Genomic DNA, 21,550 nt, shown 5'->3' on the forward strand with positions numbered 1-21,550 from the left:
TATACACCGTCCTTTGTTTAATTAATCGTCAATCGTGTCGGCCACGTTGCTCGCCATTTCTTTCTTTCGCGAGCGAATCTTTTAATCGCGTGCATCAATATTCGTCTGCGAAATTTTTTCGGCAAAACAACGTCTCTCTAATTACGCATTCAAGTATAATCGCGAGTAAATCGCACACGATACGAAAGAATCGTGCGAGTGTCGTCGTCGTCGTCGTCGTCGTCGTCGTCGTCGTCGTCGTCGTCGTCGATATTTCAGCAATTACACAAGTATATAATATACAGAGTGTATCTGAATAATCGCGCTCCCTTAAAATTTTTATATTAGAGAGAGACAATTATGCTAACACAATTACAAACATCAACAATCATGTTTTTAATATAAAAATCATGTTAACGAAAAAACAAGTATGAGTTTTTGAACTTTGAATTTTACTGGAACTATCTTTATTTTTAAATAATGCTAAGATGGTACTTTACGAATAATTCAGTTTTAAATTAAATTTTTAAATTTATAATTTGATTGATTGATTGAAGATATATTACAAATTTGGTTTTAATGCTTAAAATTGTTTTTGTTTTTCGAAAATTATTGTACCTATTACTATTTTTAAATTTCTTCGATTCTTTTTAATTATGTATTTATTCCTAAAAGAGGAGGGAGCGTTGTTCAGAAACAGTCCGATTGTACACATATAACGTCCATCTTTCTTAATGATTGTTTAGCCTGGCATCCACTAATTAGTCGTCAGTGCGTAGCCTTAATTAGTTACCGCTGAGCGTGCAAGCACCGCCAGAAGTTTTAGTAGTGGGCCGCAAGCGGGAGTGCGCTTTGTTTTGTGAAGATAAGAAATATGGCGAGGAGATGGACGACGTCGTCGTCATCATCGCTCTCGAAAAAAAAAAAAAAAATAATAATAAAAAATGAAAACCGTTTCGATTCGGTCGATCGTATTTTCGGCTTTTATGAAGGGAAGGGAGGATATTTTATAAATTCACTAAATTATTATTAGCAAATGATTATGTATAGTCACCTGAAAATGGCAAAATTTTCCCAAGCTTTCGTGGATGTCGATCAACGCCGAAATGTTGTTTTCTTGCACCGTAATAACGTACGCGTTAACGTTTTTTGACATGTGCGAAACGGTCGAGTGGTTCTCATACTTTGAGCTTTCACCTACTGCTCTAATCAGAACGAGACGTAACAAGACTACTCTTTGCAGTTAAAATTTGTCAAATCATTGAAACTTAATTCACATGGCTATTTCTGACAGTCTGCGATAAGAGAATCGCATTTTATAATCTTGATATTAAACTATCTTGATAACATAATAAAATATAAAGTATCCTATAATAAAGTAAAAAAATTAATAAATTTGGTCTCGAAACAATTAAATCATTTAATAAAAAGATAGATATATTTTATGATTTTATTTATTGGTTTATTGAAATTTTTTTTTTTTTTTTTTTTTTTTACTAAATAGATTCTAAATTCACGGTAACTGTTCAGAATTGAATTTCATTTCATTTGTCGCGAATTATTAATTTACACATGAGAAAAGCGCAGTTTGAAAACCATTGACGTGTAGTTTCCCGAATAAAAAGAATGGCTTTATTTTCAAAAACATAATAGCTATTTCGTCGCGACTAGAAATTTTCCCGATAATAATTGTTCATAAAAACTTTTGATGACAATTAAAGTCCTGAGCATTGGTGAAAGCAATTTTACATAGATGAAATAATTCGAAACATCTCGCGTCACGCATCGAGTCACCGTTATCGATCTCAGAATCGCGAGAGCACGTCACGCGAACACGCAGCATCTAGTATCGGTATTGGGAACAATGTTGAATTCCTACGATCGCGTGTCCCGTAGATAGTGATTTTTTGCGAGATGTGAAAGTAGAAAAGAGCTCACACATGTTTTACATACATACATATATATATATATATATATATGTGTAAATATATGTATATGTGTATACATATATTTATATATATATATATATGTATATATATGTATATATACACACTAATCTCTGCATCTCCTTTTTTGGCGTATTATTACTCACTCACACCATTTGCTCGGAAGTATCTTTGAATGGCTTTCGTTCGGAAACCGTTATTGTTATATACTTCTGGAACGAATAATATCTCTTAGTGCATGGAATCATATATCAAGCGAGTCGGCACACGAGTCGAGGCCGATTGATACCTTTGCGATCGAGTCTATCTGTGTAGCAAGAAACACGTATATATTGTACCTGTATTATTACCTTCGATGCGAGAGAGAATGCGCCTTTATTCACCGCTTCAGGAACTTTGGTTGTCTCCGCCGTCTCACGCGGGGCAACAGTTTTCATTGCAACTCTGGGATATGGCGAAGGAACTTTTTGACCCTCGGGAGAGAGAGACCCTTCGCCTGTGTGATGCCGAGTGCGAGCTCGGATCGATAACGCGAGTGAGAGAGCGCACCGAAGATTTCCGTGCTCGAGGAATTGGAGCGAGCTTCCGTCTTACTCGACCAAAATCGAAATTGCCAATCGAGATTTTTGAACTTCGCGTTGTCTAGTGAGATAATTAATAATAGTTTTGATGTGATAGTGTCATAGTAACCGTATAACGCAGTAATAGTCAAGTCGATGCTAAATGTATCCTCGGCGCACGCGGAATGCATTTATTCGTAATAGCATCCCTTGTGTTTAATTTTATTTTTCAGTACATATTGTTTTCACAAACCGAATATTATGCAAGATTTGGCTCGAGGAATCGCAATCTAATTCTGCACATCCAAGTAATTACATAATACATATCTCGCGTGACGTAGAAGCTCCTTTTTTTTATTATAGATTCGGCGTGTTTAGTAATAAACGCTTGTTCCTATTCGAGGAACATCCCGTGTATCTCAAAGCCTGCCGCCCCCGTACGAGAGGGGCGGATGTAACGGGTGTCTCGGACACACCGAAGATTTATCACTTGCTCTCGTCGGGTCGCGACAGCGTACAGTAGTATCCTTGTTTGCTGACGTCATTAGTCCTGTGAGCGTTGATTTGAATTCCAAGTAATTTGCCAAGAGAAGTACGTTATGTAAACGTCACACCTTAATCACTGTTGCTTTACTCGTTGGGTTATGCGACTGTGGTTCTAGTGCATTTGACTGACTTTTCAGCCTGCCACGGGCTGTATTCACACCTATTTCCGTGTATGTTCTTACTTCTTTCACTCTCTATTGTTCACTTTGCCCATTTTAAATCCCGCCTCTTATTTCCTCTCCTACTCGACGTCAGCACCCGCATTTACTCCGCATTTTTTCACCCTCAACATCGACGTTCCCGAAGAAGACGTTAAATCGGTTTTGTATCCTTTCTCATCTTTCGTAACTCGGAATTCGCGATAACTTATTGGCACAGTTATTTATGAAATGCTTACCGCGGTATACGCTTTAATTTCCGCCGCTATTCTTCTTCCCAAGTTTAATAAACTTCGCGAGAAAAGTCATCATGCCGACGATATTTCTCCTTTTTAGCCCGCTAATGGTATTCATTATTCGCGAGAAAGACAATTGTTACACAGTTGTAGCGCTATATTGAGTCAGTGATTTAAATTAACGAAAATTTTTCTTTATCGATTATCAAAACTCTGTTTGTTGAAAGTTTATTTTAAAAAATTGCAAACTAAAATTGTGAGATAACTTCAATATTTTACAATGTTTCCAACTCTATATATCAGATATATTCGATTGAATTGAAATCTACTGTACTGCCACGTTGCTGTTCACAATTTCGCGAAATCTATTATTTATGAATAAAAACGATGATTGTTTTAAAAACTGTCACATACTACTCTATAATTTTGCAGCTAAAGGTAAAAACGAACAAGCGAATCATCGCTCCAACGTTTTAATCTTCGTGAAACGATCTTCGATCTCGAGTCTCGCTTGCTTTGTAAAGTTAATGCGACTTAATTACTCCTTAAGTACTCGTGATTTACGACTAGAACGCGCGACGTAGAAGAGGCAAGCAAGTCGATTCAATTGTTCGCCACGCACGCGAGGTAGCTGTCATTTTCAGGAACGTCGAATAATCTCAAACACCGAATCCACCAGCCAATTCCTCGCTTATTTCTCCCCGGAATCCAATATTCTATTCCCTCGTATAATTTATACGTCGTGTAAAATTAAGATTGAATTAAGACCTCGCCCTTTATTTTCTACCTCTCTTCTATTTCTCTCTCGCTTTCTCTTTCGAAACGCGTCAGAATTGCAGAATTCAATGTAAGACCGAAGTAAGTCCGTAATTTGTATAAGGTACATTTAAATACGACTTCGTGTTTAAAGCGGATCTTACAAATGACGAGCTTTACCTTCATTCTCACGTTGCGCGAATCCTTCAATTTCTCACGTGCTGACGCAAAAATGAGATCCCTCTTGTCGTCTCTCTTAGTAGAGAGAAAATCAATCGAGCATCGCACAGCTTGTAGCGACGCCGTTTCCCTAAACGCGAATTAGAACACCGAGCAAATATTTTCGGCCATTGAGACAGTCAGTTTCTCAGTCGCTGTCACCGACGGTTCTCTCGCAAGGAACGATTGTAAAATCTCGCTCGGGAAATACATTGGTAAACTCGAGCTCTCTCTTTTTCCCTTTCATTGTATCGACTAGCATGTATCCCGAGCGAGGGAGAGAGTCTCGAGGCGCGCTGTATAAAAGTGTGCGAGAGAGAAAAAGAGAGAGAAGGAAGGAAAAGGAAGGAAAAGGACGGAAACAACGGACGGAGAAGCAAATAGAGGGTGAAAGAGAGAGGAAAGAGAGAAAGAGAGAGAGAGAGAGACGACACGTGGGAGAGACGTGGGTCCAGGGGTGGATGCTGGCAGCGGCATTTATTGATCGCTCGTAGCAACCCTGCCAGCAACCCTCACCGCACCCCCTACCATCGTCGCCGCCCTCTCGCGCGTTGCGAGTCGACCCTCTCCTATTCTCCGCGTGCGCGTCACCGGCCGCGAAACGAAAGCCTCAAAGCTGCACGAGCCCTCCCCCTGCCCCTCTTCCCGCCTCCTTCCCCCCGTTCCCACGAGGATTCAATCATATTAATTACTCACAGCACACCGCCGACGACTCTCGGCGTATGCACGCAAATGCGCGCCCGTTGATCCCCTGCATAAGCCGAATCTCCGCGGATCGTTTTTCTCTTAACGCGTTTGCCTGCCTCGTGAATTGGGATAAAACGTTACGCCGTTCCGGACAACGCGTTCAATTCGCGATACTAGACGTCACGTCCGAAAAAAAATGATACGAGACACGTTGACATTTAATCAGGATGAAAAATTGTCAGAAAGTAAATCCTACTTTTCTAAAAATCAGCAAAGCGATTAAAAAAAAAAAAAAAAAAAAAACAACAACAACAACAACACGACACGGAATGAGATCAAATTCGAAATATTTGAAATAAAATGTAGATTTTGTGCAGGACAGCTCAGTGATCTCTCGAAAAACGTTTTCCCTCCGGGTTACATCAACGATACAGTAAAATTCCATGCATAAATAACGTACATGTAAATTTGCAAATTCATCGAATACTTGGCAGCTAGAGATGCATCGTCTAAAGTTTCGGACACGGTGACTCACATTCTGTTGGACATATCAAGAGAATTTTGACAGAATTACAGTAAATTTTTACAGATACAAAACAAGTAATAAGTACTTATATAATAAAATATATGAAATTTACGTGGCAGTGAATACATTAGAAGCGTCACTATTGAGATATCAGAAATAATTCCGATAAGATCAGATGGTCCAGATGCGCGATAACAAAGTTTCACGTAACGCGATAAAAGTTCCTTTTTCTCCGATATTCTCATTACCAAGTAATTGCGTTGAAAATAGCGCGCGACAAGAAGTTACCGTGCAATAATTGATAAGCGAGTATTATGAAATGGTAAAAATATTACTCCTGCATTTATCTTGCGTGAAATTGGAAAATATACTATTCGATTCGATCGTGCTCGCTCTTCCGACCAACTTGTTAATTTGATTGCCTAATTATATTTTCACCTAAAGCGATTATTGTTGGTAATCTAGTTTATTATTATTGCGCGTTTCACAATAATTATCTTAATATTAATTTTTCCGGTCGAATTAAATTTTTAATTAAAAATTTTTAATGAGAGAATTAATCTTCTCCGCGAAGTCGTTTCTTACGTTCGTTTAATTAAAGAAACGGTTCATTCTGAATTTATTCATTTTATTCATTCAATCTTAAGTTATCCGACTTATCATATCTTGAGCGGAATTAATTAATGAAGGAAGAGAGAAGGAGCGTAATTAATTTACACGCAAATCTGTAAAGTTCGGTTTCGATTTTGCTTAGAGTTTTTGCTACTTTACACACATCGGCAACGTGTAAATGTTTACGAGAATTTACGCGATACATGTACCAATTATGAAATCACGTAAAACTTTGCATAGGAATAATTTTCGTCAAATTTATTTTTCATGCGAAATTATGTATAAAATATTCAACGGACTTAATATCATAAATTCATGTTTACAAATCTCGAAATTCAAGATCAAGTGGACCAAATATTACAACTCGGAAAATTACAAATCGTGCCAGTGGTCTTTGCGAGTAATTACTCGAAGAAATATTTAACAATCTAAGAGTCTCGCAATTTAACAGACGTACAATTTAGCAATTATAAAGTCTCGACGATAATCTTTTGATTCGTGTTTGCCTTTGTGTCCTTTTTTTCTTTCGTTTATAAGTTGATGCTCTGCATTAGTCGGTCCTTTTTTCTTCTGTCGTTTTAATTATATAAAATGCTCGCAGTCTAATGTGCCCTCTCTTGCGCCTTTCAAGACGCAATAATATAAAGCCTCCTCGGGAATTTATTCAACTATTCTTTCAAAAAGAATTTGTAATTTTATACATCGTTGATATTACGTACTTTGCGAACGAAATAAAAATATTTCGTTTTTGTCGACTACAATTAATAATAATAATAATAGCGACATTTCGCGAAGGATTTTTTAGAGCTATATTATTTTTTTTTATACTACGAAATAAAAGAGATCGGTACATTTTAATATTTAGTGATCGTTTTACATTTTAAATATTCTTGATAACGATAATAATGGTACAATGTAAATCAGTATAATTGTATACGGTTGTCAGGTTTTTGTTTGGCATTTGACAGGAAAAAAAGAGTGAGTATATACACACGCGATGCAAGAGTACGCAGTGTATAAAATTATATCGGAAATCAAATATGCAATTACGCATGAATGGCACCGCGTTGATTGGCAATAAATCAGTGTGCAAATATCGTAATTAATATTTCGTTCGTGCACTCTGAAAACTAAACATACAAAATTGTGGTCGTTTAGCAAATAAACTAGCATGAAAAATGAACAGTGATTAACAATATGTTAGCCACGTGTACCAAACTGCTCTTCATCAATTCGAAAAAATCCTATACTTATTTCTGCTCTCTCTCTTTTGATATATGATGTTAAGTATATATATTACAAATTTATTAAATATCTAAATTTTTTTTTTTAACTTGTGCTATTACATAAAAAATATATTTTATGTGTAATATTAAAATAATATATACGATTTAAGTTAGTACACGATACTTTAATGCAATATTGTAAAATATTTTAAATTTCTATTCCGATAATTTTGTTTAAATTAATTCTTTTTTTAAATGCATGTTTGATAATGAGAAAATTATACATTAACTTTTACAGTATACCAATTATTATTTAATCGACATTATTTCTCCAAATCGATCGAAGAGAGTAATATTGCAAAATCGAACAGAACAGCTAAAGGGCTTTCTCCTTACAATCCTAATCGCTTTCACCAAAACGGAAGCTTGCATATGAATTCTAAATCGAATTTAGGATTGGTTGCTCAATTCATCGACTAAACGATAGAAGCGAATGTACAACATCTAAAAAATTCATATTTGAAAGCATTCAATTTGAACAAGACGCTCTCGTTAATTTAATGAGAAATGGCTTTATGTAAAGTATTTACGCCGAGGTAATTAATCCATTTTTGATTTTCCGCATCAGTATAATTCGCCGACTTGTAGCCATAATCAAATCTCGCAGTTTTTTCTCTCCGGTTTTTTTTCTTTTTTTACCCTCTCATACCGTACGATTTAACGCTTTAGAAAACTTTCGAGAACGTAATAAATCTATCCAGAGTTGCCTTAACGAGCCAGTCCCGCGGAGCCTTGCATAAAATTTCATCTTGTTCGTCACGGTGGGATTCTCTTTGCCCAATCATGTCTGTTATACTGATTTGCCTTCACAGCATCGTCCAAAATTGTAATCATGTAATCATGTTAACTAAAAATTCAAATTGACGAATGTTAATAAAATAACATCTAAATTAATGTTTTTTTTTTCGCACGACTTTTGCTTGTCAAGATAATATTTATGGCGCGCAATTTCTTTCTCAATATATTGGCGTTAATTTAATAACGCGGTGAAGCAGCAAGTAAATGTCCACGAACATTTTCCGATTGCCTAGTTGGCACAATTGAGGCAATTTCGATAATGATGTTACTATTATACGATCTGCTAATAATTACATTTAAAGAGGCCAATATCACATTGAATTATGTTCCGAACGGTGCTTCGAGGGCACATAACTGCATAATATTCGATTTGCGATGCGCGCGCGCAGATACAGCTCTCACATTAATTATCATTTTTATATCCATTTGTCCTGAATTTCCAATAATATCGAATGGTTTTATACCGAATCTAACAAGTACGATGGAATTTGAACGCGAATTCAATTATTTAAATCACAAGAAAATTGTGCGATTATATATTAGTCGCTTACACGCGTGTATTCAACACTTTTACAATTAGATTCAAATCTAAATTATATAATAATTTTTAAACAACGATAGCAATTATTAAAATATTCATATGTTATTCATGTTGTACATACATACGACATTGTAATGTACAATTATTTTTATTTTTTATTTTATATATCATTTTGATATATTGAAAAATAGGTTGACAGGAAATTTTCGAGAGGACTATGAAATAGATAATATTATTTATAAATTAAAATGATAGCTGCAGCAATGTTCCCATTGTACGATAGAAAAAGAACTCGCTAACTGACACCAAGAATGCCATTATCCGCTCACAAATTATCAATAGGATAAGATACTCAATTTGTAATTATCAAACATATCAAATATTGTTTTATTGCGCAGAAAAGCGTTTCAATTCGAAACAATTTTAACGTACTATTAACAAGATTATCAGCGAAATAGCGAGATAATCCGTTTGACTGAACCGTTTCTCTGCGCAACATGACTCATAGTTTTAATTGACAACAATATTTTGCGACCGTCTGTGTGAACCACATCGAAATAACTCGCGCCAATTATTCACGAAACATTTAAATCACAACAATGGTTCTGACGTTCTCGAAATATCGTTGTAATGAAAACTGGCTTCCATGATTTATGAAAAGACGTTCTTAACGAGAGCTTCAGAATTTCGAGGTTTTAATCCACTCCAACAAACGATTTAAATTATCGAAAGAAATTCTCTTTATTTAATATGAAGCGAAATTGTTTCGAGCAACATTTACGGAATCCACGTTGTCGTTGATTACCGTTATTAACTTGATTATTAACTTAATCGAGTAATTCAATTGCCGACACGTGGTGCAGCTTTCCGAAGTTTCTTGAACGAGGAGTGGATTAAGACCCGGTCGCGCCCCCCCCCCCCCCCCCCCGCCATTGCGATTACGGGAGCGACACGACGCACTAACGGTCTGTGACAAAAACAGGATACAGGTTGCCGGCCATGCCGTGGAGCTGGCTAGGAGCGGCGGCGCCATCGGCAGCTGCAGCTGCAGCGGTCGCCGCGGCCGCGGTGACCCCATCCCCTGCAGCTGCACCGCTCGTCCTCGCACCCAGGGCGGCAGCGAGACGGAGGTACTGATTGAGCAAAGATCCTACCACACGCGCGACACCGAGATATACGTATATATTCGTATATTGCATAAACGATACCATAACGAGCACGAACACCTAAAACTTTTCCCCCCTCCCCCCCTCCTTTCCTTTTTTCTTCCGCCCCAATCAACTCCTTCGTAATCTTTTTTTAGTGCGCGATTCTTTTTTGCGAAAAAGGACGCATTTGAACATAAAAGTGAAGACTCGGACAATTGGAAATATCTCGCGTCGCAGGTTGAAACGCGGTCGAGTCCTCTGTGCGTCAAAAATGCTCAAAAAATCCGCTCTGGATAAAAGCAACTTTGTGAAAAGACGCTGAAAGCTTTTTATCGTCGCGCGATGGAAATTACTTAAAAATCTGATCTAATGTCAAAAAAAAAAAAAAAAAAAAAAGGCGCACATCTCCCTTTCTATTATCGTTCGGAAACCGCGCGATCATGCGAGCTCTTTCCACTTCGATGTAATTAGGTCGATTGCATTGAGCTTGATAAAAATTGTCGAGGTAAATCTTGGTGAGATCTACGTACAAGTTTCCACGTTCGACTTTGCGTTGCGCGGTTTGTAAAGAAAGTTCTCTTAATCGATGTCGAATCATTCACGAAGTATAGTTGAAATTTCTCGCTGGTAAAAATGTTTTATAAATTAACGTATTTTTTCCTCTCATTCATTTTGTTTAAAAGTTGTACACCTCACTGTCAGGATAGTCAGTTCAATAAGAGTATTACTATAGCAATATGACGTTAATGTCTAGAATAAATAATGATAACAAAAACGCGTCAATTTAATTAAAGTGCATGATGGTGTTATTACGCGTTATTAAATCGTTATCTTTCATAGTATTACTAATGAATGTGCAGACGCGAAGATATTTATACGTATATCGATTGATTGTCACCCCTCGAAGTGCATCAGCGAGTTAATCGGTCGACGTTTCATTTTTAATCAGACTATTTTTTCCTCGGAGAGAAGAGATCCTATTATGCGATTCCATTACGGGACGGTCAGTCGCGAAATATCCGCAATTTATTTAAGCAAGATCCAGAGCAATCTCGCTGTACAGTAATACACATTTTCAATTTACGTCGGTTAATTTACTACGCGCGAATTCACCAGAGAACGATATTTTTACTCGTGTTATTCTTATTTCTATCGCGCATGATATCGCTAAAAATTATCTATTTCGCTTTTAGCGAATTTGTAGCGCTCTTTGGAATTTCCACGACCTTTCTCCGCAAAACCGCCGCACAAATTTAATATCGTATCGTATCGAGCTCGTATCTAACGAACTATCCTGCGTATCTTCCCTCCTTCTCCGCTCCTTTACCCTCTTGTATTCACTGTATCTCTTCTACTACTCGATAATTGATGTTGCCACCTATCTCTTCTCGATGTACTCATGATTGGCAGTGTAGCATACAGAGTGGAAAGAAACCTCTTAAACATTCACTTGTGCACGAACCACAATTACCACCACCCGAATGCTCTGCCATGGTTGTTGCATTGATACTAGTCGGATGAACGCGATATACTGTTCCTTTCTCTGCCCCTTCTTTTATATAATATATATATATATATATATATATATATATATATATATATATATATATATATAGGTACATATATATTCTCCTATTAGGTCACGCATTTATTATGTCGATGTTTTTCGCCTATTAGTCAAATCCGATCGACTACTTAGGAAGGAATCCTCGTTTCAGGCGATGCTCGAACTGTGGCCGAAAGTAATCACATGGATTTCTACCAATGTTTATCACTAAACGTGAGAGAACGATTTCAATGAAATACGTGATGAGATTAATTATTAACAGATCATTAATTCTCGATTAAGTAATGATATAGCTGTAAATCGCCAAAATATTTCAACGTCAAATTATTTTTAAAAGAATTATTCACATTTCTTTTTTTATACATTGTATAAAAATTCAATATTCACGATCACGCGTGAAACAAAACATATACGAGATGAAAGCGATTGAAATTCGAACAAAGTGAGTGGATGAAGGGTTAATATTTAATTCGTAGGCTCATTGGTTTCCGATTAAACTTGCACGACGGTACGTTCATTTATATACGCGGTGGCCGTGCACGGAATTTGTAACGCGTATTCAACGAATTTTTTTTTTACTACGAGATTTTGTAACTGACTGGCGAACGCGCGTTTAACGTATGATTTCGAATAAGAGGCAGGCGGACCGATTAAACCGGTCGACAATGTTTTCATTGTTCGCGAGTGTAATATCACTGTTCTTTGCCGGGCGCGTTATCATCGGACCATATTTCCATAAATTTGAATTTCCTCCGGGCCGGAACGGCATGTCGGGCGATCTGCCACCGCGTGCGCAGTCGATTAATTAATGGCCGTTAATTGGCGTGTCACGCGCACTCGTAAAATTCGGCCGAAGACAGCGGTCATTCAGCATGGTTGGCTTTTAAATTCGTGTCCGGAATAAATCCGGCGGTCAGGCGTCGCGTATGTTGCGTTCGCGAAACGTCGGAGTGAGAATGAATTACTTTTCTAATAATATATTATTTGCTCATTCTCTCTATAATTTTGTAAAACGTAGATTTAAAAAACGAATTAATCTTTTTTTTTTTTTTTTTTTTTTTTTTAATAAAAGCAATATTCTATCGGTAAATTTGTATGAAAAATTAAATGCTTTAATTAAATATTTTCTTTTTACTTAATTAAAGAATTTTGTCAAGTGAGATATTTTATAAGATTATTTCTCTTAATAAGCCTGTCTTGAAAACCGAAGTTTCGGAAGAATAATAAATGTAAATAACCAGTGAAAGTTCAGAGAATGCGGTTATTACTGTTATAAGTACATAATACGTTAGAAAGTGTTGATTACATTTCTGTGCCACAGATCACGCGAACCTGGTAACAAAGTGTTTATGAAGCGGTTACAACACCGCCTCACCCCTTGCTCCTACACAAACTCCTCACACTCTTCTTTTTGGAATGTGCCTGCTATTTATGCATCACGCTCTTATTCTTGACCCGCCTTTAGATAACCGGTAATCGACCATTAACTTTCCGTCGTTGATCGTTAACTTCCCTTTGCGCTAACATCACGCGCGTTATTTGCACAGTTGGTAGATGTCTGTTAAGGATGCTGTTGATGTTATGCTCGTGTTGAATCCACTAGTCTAACTACAATGCATATATCCATTTTATTACTCGCATCGGTATAAGTCTTATTATAATCAGCGCTTTGAAGAGACATCAATTTATAATTATTTTATATTTATTATATTATTATTAGAAGAGCATGAAAAAAAATTATATAGTAAAATAATAGTATAAAAATAATAATAATTTTATATAAAAATTAAAAAAAGTATATACATGAATATTCTAAATGAAAAATCTGTTAGTTATTGAAACATATTTAAAAAGAATACTAGTCGCGATATACAATGAGAATAATATAAAAAATCTCTTTTTTTCTAAATCAAAAAAATTGTAAGTGAAATTATTTCAATGGACGCGTGTGTTGTTCTCTTCAAAGTAAGAATTATTTAAGGCGAATTATTTATATAAGTGATAAAGCACTTGTTGAATCGTTCGATCGGCAGCTGATCCAAAAGACGAGATGACTTCGTGCCGATGAAAAGGTAGGCAGATTCGACAATTTTTATTACTTCATCTTGGACTAGTGGAAGATAAAAAGAATTCTTTCCATCGCTGAGTTTGTTTTTCCAACTTTTTTTTATTGGATCTGTCGATAACTCAACGTCATTTGTCGTTTCCGTCAGTACAACGGCTATTCATTAAAGTCACTATCCATCAAGGTTCAGTACCTATATGGTTCTTTTGGTCATATCATCTATCAACGTTAAAACATAAATTAAGAAATATTTCACAAATATAATGTCATAATAACTCGATATTTATTTGTTACGCTTTCTGGACAATTAAAATCTCATCTAGTGATATCGACAATCCGATGGCGATGGCGAATCGTTATTCCAATTACGTTCTTTTTATTATTTTTGTAATATATTAGACAAGTATCTAAGTAACGATCAGATTTTCATTTCATTGTAAATTGTCTCATTCAATGTAATGAAGGAACCCTTTTCTGTGTTATCTCCGAATATAATTGTTCACCGTTTCACAATCTATATGATTAATAGAGACTCAAATTATTTCTCGTCTCGCTCTAAATACAGAGCTAATATATCATAATCTCGTCGAAATTCACTGAGCGAAGCTCGCTGCCGCGAATCTAAAATGCATCATCTGGACAAAAAAACCCTGCAAGCACGTTGTGCATCGTCAGCTTTCGGAAGTTCGCGTTCGTCCACGATCTTTCTTCCTCTTTCGGAGGCTGATCATGCAAGCTGTTCCGCAATGTGGATGAATCGAATCGCGACATCTTTGCGTCGTCATTCCTGTTCAACTTTGTCGAGAAAATATATTCTGTCCAAACCTTTTATACAGATCAACTGGAAAATGAACGATCGTTTTGAGAAAATATTCCATGTCCGTGTTGCGCTTTTCTCAATTTCGATTTTATCGGATTCAATCGTCGCGGAAATCTCGATTTTTATCAGGCGTGCAACTTTCAAGTATTGCTTTTCGCGATTTTGAAAATTTTCAATCGCTCGCACAACAGAGCACTTTTCCCTCAAAGCGTGCAAATTATAATTATCACGCGGTGGAAATTGTCTTCCCTTCTCTGTGCGATCTCTTACAAGAGTTTATGGCAATTTCAATCACGAGCGAATCGCAATGATAAAATTACACATCGAAAAATTGATCGATTCGTAAAGGAGTGTATTTTTACCGGGATAGATTTCGTTTCCTCAAAGTTGCAGTTATTTATTTCGCATCGAGCCATTTCCCGAGTGTTAACTGCAAGCGAAGCAAGAGGGAAGGCAACTTTTCTATTTCTCAATTTTTCGAAGTTTATCGCTCTACCACTCTCTCTTTTTCCTTCGCCTCCGGATCTTCCGATGTTCTCCGTGTTTATTTCTGGGACACAATTCCCCAAAGCCAATCTTTGATAGGAAGAGCAAAATTTCCTGCTCCATATCGAAGGTCTTCTCTGTGCAAACAGGGTCAGATATGTTTGTCGGTGAATTGTCGTGCTTGTTTTTCTACATCGTCAGTGCGGTCGATATGCGCGTATAAAATGAAGAGTCTGCTACATTCCAACTGTGCTCACAAGTTCTTTCCTTTTCGTATAGTTGCCTTTACTATATATGTCTCATCTTCGCGACGCATAAGATTTACTCCGTAAATTCTTTCAAAATGTTAATTTGAATTTTCAATAATGAAAATTAAAAGAATTTGACGAATTTCTCAACGAGCTAACTTTTAAATAAAATTTCATTTTTCAGAATAATCGAGTCTTATTTAAAGAATATTTAATATTTGGCTAACAAAAATGACAAATTGTTTTCAAATTTATCCAAAAAAAAAATCGTTGTCAAAATTAGATAAAAATATACCTCACAAATAAAAAAAAATTTCAATTATATAAGATTTATAAATATGCTTACGATAAATAGAAAAAGAATATCGAACGCACCCTGCTCTAATCAGCGAATTTCCTCAGAACTTTGAAAAAAATGTATTTTGAGATTTTTAAACTTTGACAATTCAAATGTTTGACAAATTAATCCTCAAACAGAATATCGATCTTGAATTTATTTATAATTATATGAAATCAAACCCCGTTCTCCCCTTCGTCTCGCTGGCTGTCGAAGTGCGCCGCAGTTCCTCGAAGGAGCAACCTGCAACCTGGTCGATAGCAACGTAAGTTTCTGCAAGGTAGGCTATCTCATATAATTAGCATGTGCGCGCGTTGTTGCGTGTGTTGTTGCAGCCCTTAGAGGAGTCGCCATACAACGCGGCAGGGCTGGAACGCCAAGGACCACCTTCCCAACCAACGCACTAGCATTGGTTAGGAATACAGGACCGCTTGCGGCCGCAGCTGCGGCCACGAGTCTACATCCCTTCGCGCCTACGTAAGTATTGGTTCGGCTCGATCACGGTCAGGTCACGTCTAATCTCGGCCGATACGAAGGTATTTCCGTATTCTGTTAATGGTATTGTCGGTGTGTCTCTTTTACATAAATTAAATTAAATTATAATAATTTTTAAAGTGATTACAGATCGCTGACAAATAATAATAATATTACCTTTATTTATTGAAGAATTACGACCAAAGATATTATTACAAAAAAAAAAAAAAAAAAAAAAAAAAAATTAAGAGATAATAAATAAAAATATAAAAAATTTTTATGCAATAATAATCCGACATGATGTATTTCGAATTATCAAAGTTAGTTTATGTCATAAGAGTTTTAATAAGATACCGACAAGTACCGTTAAAAAAGTGATCGAGGTAGCTATTTGAAAAATCTGTATTGTACCGCTTGTTTCGTATTCTCTTTGTATCCCTTTTCTTCAATTTTTTAAAATCACACTTGCAGTGAGTAATCAAAAATAAAAATTTTAGTTTATGAAACTTTTACGTAGATTCGCCGGGCGATGTACGTACGTATAACGACGATAATTAATTTATGCGAACGGAGTGCAAAAGAGGAGTGCGTGCAACGATAAAGTTTCGAGAGATTTTTTTTTCTTAACGATCGGTACTTATGTAGTTAACGTGATTTATATCACGGTTTTTTTCCACGCGATAAAGTTTTGCTTGAAAACTTGTAGGTTGAAACATTGAAGCATTTTCTTTACTAATTCTAATTGGTTATTTTCGATATTTGATAGATTTTGTTTGAATTTAATCTGATCGAAAGATAGATAGATAGAGAGAGAGAGAGAGAGAGAGAGAAAGAGAGATCTTTATTCTTTAAACATAAATTACATTTTTTTTTTTAATTTAATTAAATTGAATTAAATCAATAAATGAAATACATAAATTACATTCTTAATAGATAACGCTCATTATTAATGATCAGATTTATTATGCAATCTCTTCCTCTTTTTTTTTTCAAGTTTTAGATACGTGTTTAAAATTTAATTTTTCACATTGATGATTATTAATTATTTACACAAATAATTCTAATGACTCGTAATTCTATAAATAATTAGTTATATAAATGTAATTGAATACGAGGATATCATCGAGTATATGCCACATCCATATCACTTCATCGCACGGCGAAAATCATCGAGTGATATCAAAATCGATAGGGGATTATTACTCACTGCAATGAGTTGCACGCGTCACTCGTTAAGGCTTTACCTGTCAGTTTCACTGCATCTGCACGACGTCTAAATCCCTTTTCCCTCAAATACTAATCTAACTCTATTCAATCCATGCGGATTATAATTTGCGAAAAAAACGTTTGCTCATCTGCCGGTAAATGAAAATTTAAGCTAAGCGAAAAAATAAAGGATAGAAATCCGAAAAAAATTTGATTCAGTATTGCCGAATTGCTTAAAATCATTAAAATGCTACTGTTGGATCAGCGCGAATTATCACGTCGCGATAATCACACATGCATTTTTTCTGCGTTCAGAATTCAAAAATCACTGTAGGATACATTTTTTTCAAATTTTTTATCATGTCGGATTTTTAGGAGCAAACATGCGCGTCGAACCGTCAATCGTTCATTCATTTTAACGTTACGGAATTGGACGTGGCATTGGCAGGAATGAAAAATTTGAATATGGACGAAAATCAATCTTTGAAGCCTGTTACACGTTCCAGCCGCGAAATCGGATTTGTCAAATCCAATATCTGCATACGTGTGTGCGTTATGCATTTTAATTTAACGCCCGTGTCGTTTAATTTGTAAATGCAAATTATTATCATGAAACAGGGTATGGTACAAAAGGAAAAAAAGTAACGTGACATCATATTTTATCTTTAATTCACGTAAATTGCTACACGTACGAAGGCAGTAATGGATTTTCTCATATTCAATAGGTGTACTTTGTGTAAAATATGAGCATAATATTTTAAAAATAAATTCGCGGTACAGAAAAATATTGAAAAAAGTTTGGAAATAAGTTAAGCTTAAACATATCTATCCTATTTGATTTTATTTCTATGCTGCAGGGATTTCTGTGTTTCAATAATTCTCAATATAAAACTCTATATAAATATATGTATATAAACTGAAGCTAGCGTGATCCCAGCTGGTTTGTCTCATGTATTATCTTTATCGATTTCACATGTACTGTATTATTGATTCTTTCGAGACGCTTTGTGATGTTTTATAAATCATTTCTTTCAACAAAAGCAATACGTGTCAAAACGTTTCAATAAAATTCTGTAATGGTTTTTGCATTTGAAATTATAACGAAAAATAGTTTTACACGTTGGATACAGCTTATGAAATTTAAAAGACACGAGTATTGTATACATGATTACTTGAGGAACTGGCACAAGATTTTTTTTTTCTGATAAAAATTTGCGAGAAGCGCATATATATCCGAGATAATATACAATCATAGACTGAAGCATTTCTAACGAATCGAATAGCGAGAAATAATTTGAAACAAAATCTGGCAGGGCAATTGTTTATACGATTCTTTTTTTAATTATTTTCATACATTGAATTCAACCTTGAAAAATTGTGCGCACATTTTACAAAACACCTTGTATTATCACGCGGGCGATAATACTTTGTCTTCCAACTTTTTCCATTCCTGGCAATGTGTAATCAAAATGGAGCGCGAATTCGCATCCATAGAGTCAACAAGCTTTTTTCCACGGTCTTTTAAAACAAGATTATTACTTACCCAAGTTAAATAGACTTTTAACAACGATCTCTTCAACGAGGAGGAGGGTAATAATGGGAGCGAGCTACTCATAAAACTAATTCCATTGCGAATACTTCTGAACAGATGCAATATAAAGCAATCAACTTTTTCCTCGACATAATTTATGATCTTCGCGCATAAAACAAACTTCGTTCCGGATAGTCGCGGGGAATAAAGTTTATCGCCCCTATCGTCCTCCATTATCCTGCGAGGCGAGATTATCGTATTTTAGAAATGAATTTTCAATTTTATCGCTGACTGAGCGCAATGTTTAATACGCATCTATTAAACGGGCGTTGTGCATTATTAAAGCGAAAGATTAAAAGTTCTTTGAATCTTTTAACCCTCCCGGATATCTCTTTATTGTATAGTAAATATTAAATTTTTAAAAAATATTTTTTATCCGCAACACATGTAGCGAACGTTACAAAATACACGTTATTTTTTATTAGAGACTATATATATGTATATAGCTGAAAAGTGTTGAATTTTTAAACGGAAATAATTGGACGCGCGCGCGCGTGACGTTAATACTTCACAAAGAGAATCGCGAAATTAAAAATTCGATAATCCCGACGTAGGCGTTCAATAGCGGATAAGCCATTCGTATTTATTGATGATTTTTATTTTTTGCAGTGTTTATTACGACCCTTTCCTCGCGGCGCACGCAGCGACACAGGATCCCAACTACAGGTTGCAGGTGAGATATTTCTTCATTTTCTATCAACAATTTGTTCTCCGCTTCCGGTACACGGCGACCGCAGGAGACTGCGGCTACCAAAACGCGGATCACGAATGGGTTTTTAATTAAATCGAAGAATACAACGAACGGAGTGCGCGGTACTCTGAATGGAAACGGTAATCAATCAACGCCGCGATCGTTACCGTGATAATCAGCTATTAATCGGAAAACAAATCTTCACGAACGCGTTGACGCGTTTTCATTATGTTACGTTACATGGACGGAACATCGAGCGGACATAATTAATCAGACAATCGGCACACTATTCATTTACAGGGCCGACACAGTGCACGTAGTAGAATTGCGTTTTATCACGATTTAATGATGGAACTTTACTGATAGATATCTTTGATGAATTTTTCATGCGGATGATTTTTTTAAAATATTAAAAGCGTCAGCACTTTTCGATATTAAATGTGTAATATATTTTTTCAAGATTAAATTGATAAATAAATAAAAAAATAATTTATTATATTACTTATATTTAAAAATTTATTTTTAAGAATTTAATATTAAAAATGTATTTCTATATTTTTATTGTAACAAGAGATCAAAATTGAAATATGTCAAAGAAAAGTATTAAAATTAAATTGGATAAAACGATTGGATAATAGCTTTTGTATATGTAACTCAAATTACTATAGCGATAAAGTGATCTTTAAAAACTCGTACGTCATGTTAATCATTTTTTTGTGTAAATTTGCAAAAGTATTCTCGATAGTAAATATTTGCTCCTTAAAATAGAAGGAGAATCGGTTATTCGCGCGTGCGCCGGAAGCGGAATACGGCGCAGTATCTGTAAGACGAGACAAATGAACGAAGAGATTTTCACTAAAGTCCGTTACACCTTTTGGTGGACCCGTTTAGCTGGAATGGCCTCAAGCAACAGCTGACGTTAGTTGACACACATTTTGCCACAGGCTTGCACACACGAGAAAGAAACCGAGAACAATTATCGCCACCACTATATTTTCGCGTTCTACATTGTTCCGACCGTTCGCCATTTTCATTGTGTCTCATTTTTTCGCCTGCCTTTTTTGTTCTTGTTTCTTTCTCTCCATTTCTCTCTTTCATTTCATTCGTGCAAAAATCCCGATGCATCCGACGGCACCATTGATCGGAAAAAAACGTGCACGCTCGACGCGCTACTAACCATCGAGATGATTATTTCTGTCCCGATAAAGCATCTCTGTCACCATTCGCGCGTGAATTTTACATTCACCTGTTCCGTTAATGTTTCCTTTGAAATTGATTTGTCAAAAACAATATCGAATCTTGGACTATAATTAGAACGAAGCATTGCTAATGAATAAGTACCGTTTTAAATTTTCTTGCCTCTAATAATCATGTTTATTAATAAGAAATAATGCAATCAATCCAAAGTACGTCGAAAATGACGAAATTTAGAATGAATCGTATTCTCCAAGTTGTAAAGAAAAAAAATTTCAGTTTCAATTAAATTTTAAATTTTAGTATTCCCATTTTGACACATAAAACTCATACTTTTATTTACATAGAAGAACTGTGCTATCAAAATTGCGCGGCATCTTGTTGCATCTTGTTGCATCTAAATGCATCTCATCAAGCATCGTTCCATCCTTCTTTTCTTTTCTTCTTGTTTTACCCACTTTATTTTGCTCTACATTTTATAATTATCTAAAGAGATAGTCATTAATCACACAACGATACATACTTTCGAAAGAGAGAGAGAGAGAGAAAAAGTTGAAAGGTAGATAACGCTAATACGCGCCGATCGTACGGACGGACTTTTGCGTTTGCATCGGGAAACGAAGTTTTAACTCGCTTAACGAGGGCTTAACTCCCTCACGTAAAAACTTGAGCTCGTGTTTTTGCCGTCCGGAATTCTTCCGGAATTTCTTTTCAGGTTTGCCGTTTGTGTTTCAGGCTAAAGCGCCCGCCCTGGAGGTAGGAATTAAGAGTCCGCCTGTTCGTCTCTCCGTCTGTTTTATCTATATACATCCCGTTTTTCTTCTTCTGTTTTTCTATTTGGTCTGTTCTCTTTGTTTTTTTTTTTTTCATGTT

At 35.8% G+C, this 21,550-nt stretch overlaps 2 protein-coding genes across 13 annotated transcripts in view; one reads left to right on the forward strand and one right to left on the reverse strand.

Annotated features, from left to right (window-relative positions):
* LOC140666249 (uncharacterized) overlaps positions 1-21,550 on the reverse strand; it is a 308,424-nt gene that overhangs the window by 236,346 nt on the left and 50,528 nt on the right. The window lies entirely within an intron of this gene.
* Positions 1-21,550, forward strand: part of LOC140666248 (RNA binding protein fox-1 homolog 2) — a 256,874-nt gene that overhangs the window by 219,790 nt on the left and 15,534 nt on the right. For 4 of the 12 annotated variants that reach the window (XM_072893213.1, XM_072893214.1, XM_072893222.1 and 1 more), the window contains 4 exons: positions 9,833-9,980; positions 19,402-19,465; positions 20,375-20,401; positions 21,413-21,433. In XM_072893213.1, the coding sequence (XP_072749314.1) occupies positions 9,833-9,980; positions 19,402-19,465; positions 20,375-20,401; positions 21,413-21,433 (260 nt within the window). Of the gene's footprint in view, positions 1-9,832; positions 9,981-15,856; positions 15,999-19,401; positions 19,466-20,374; positions 20,402-21,412; positions 21,434-21,550 lie in introns of all 12 variants that reach the window. The other 8 variants (XM_072893223.1, XM_072893212.1, XM_072893216.1 and 5 more) reach the window with 7 other exon arrangements.

This window comes from Anoplolepis gracilipes, chromosome 5 (genome assembly GCF_047496725.1).
Source record: "Anoplolepis gracilipes chromosome 5, ASM4749672v1, whole genome shotgun sequence".
NCBI lineage: Eukaryota > Metazoa > Arthropoda > Insecta > Hymenoptera > Formicidae > Anoplolepis > Anoplolepis gracilipes.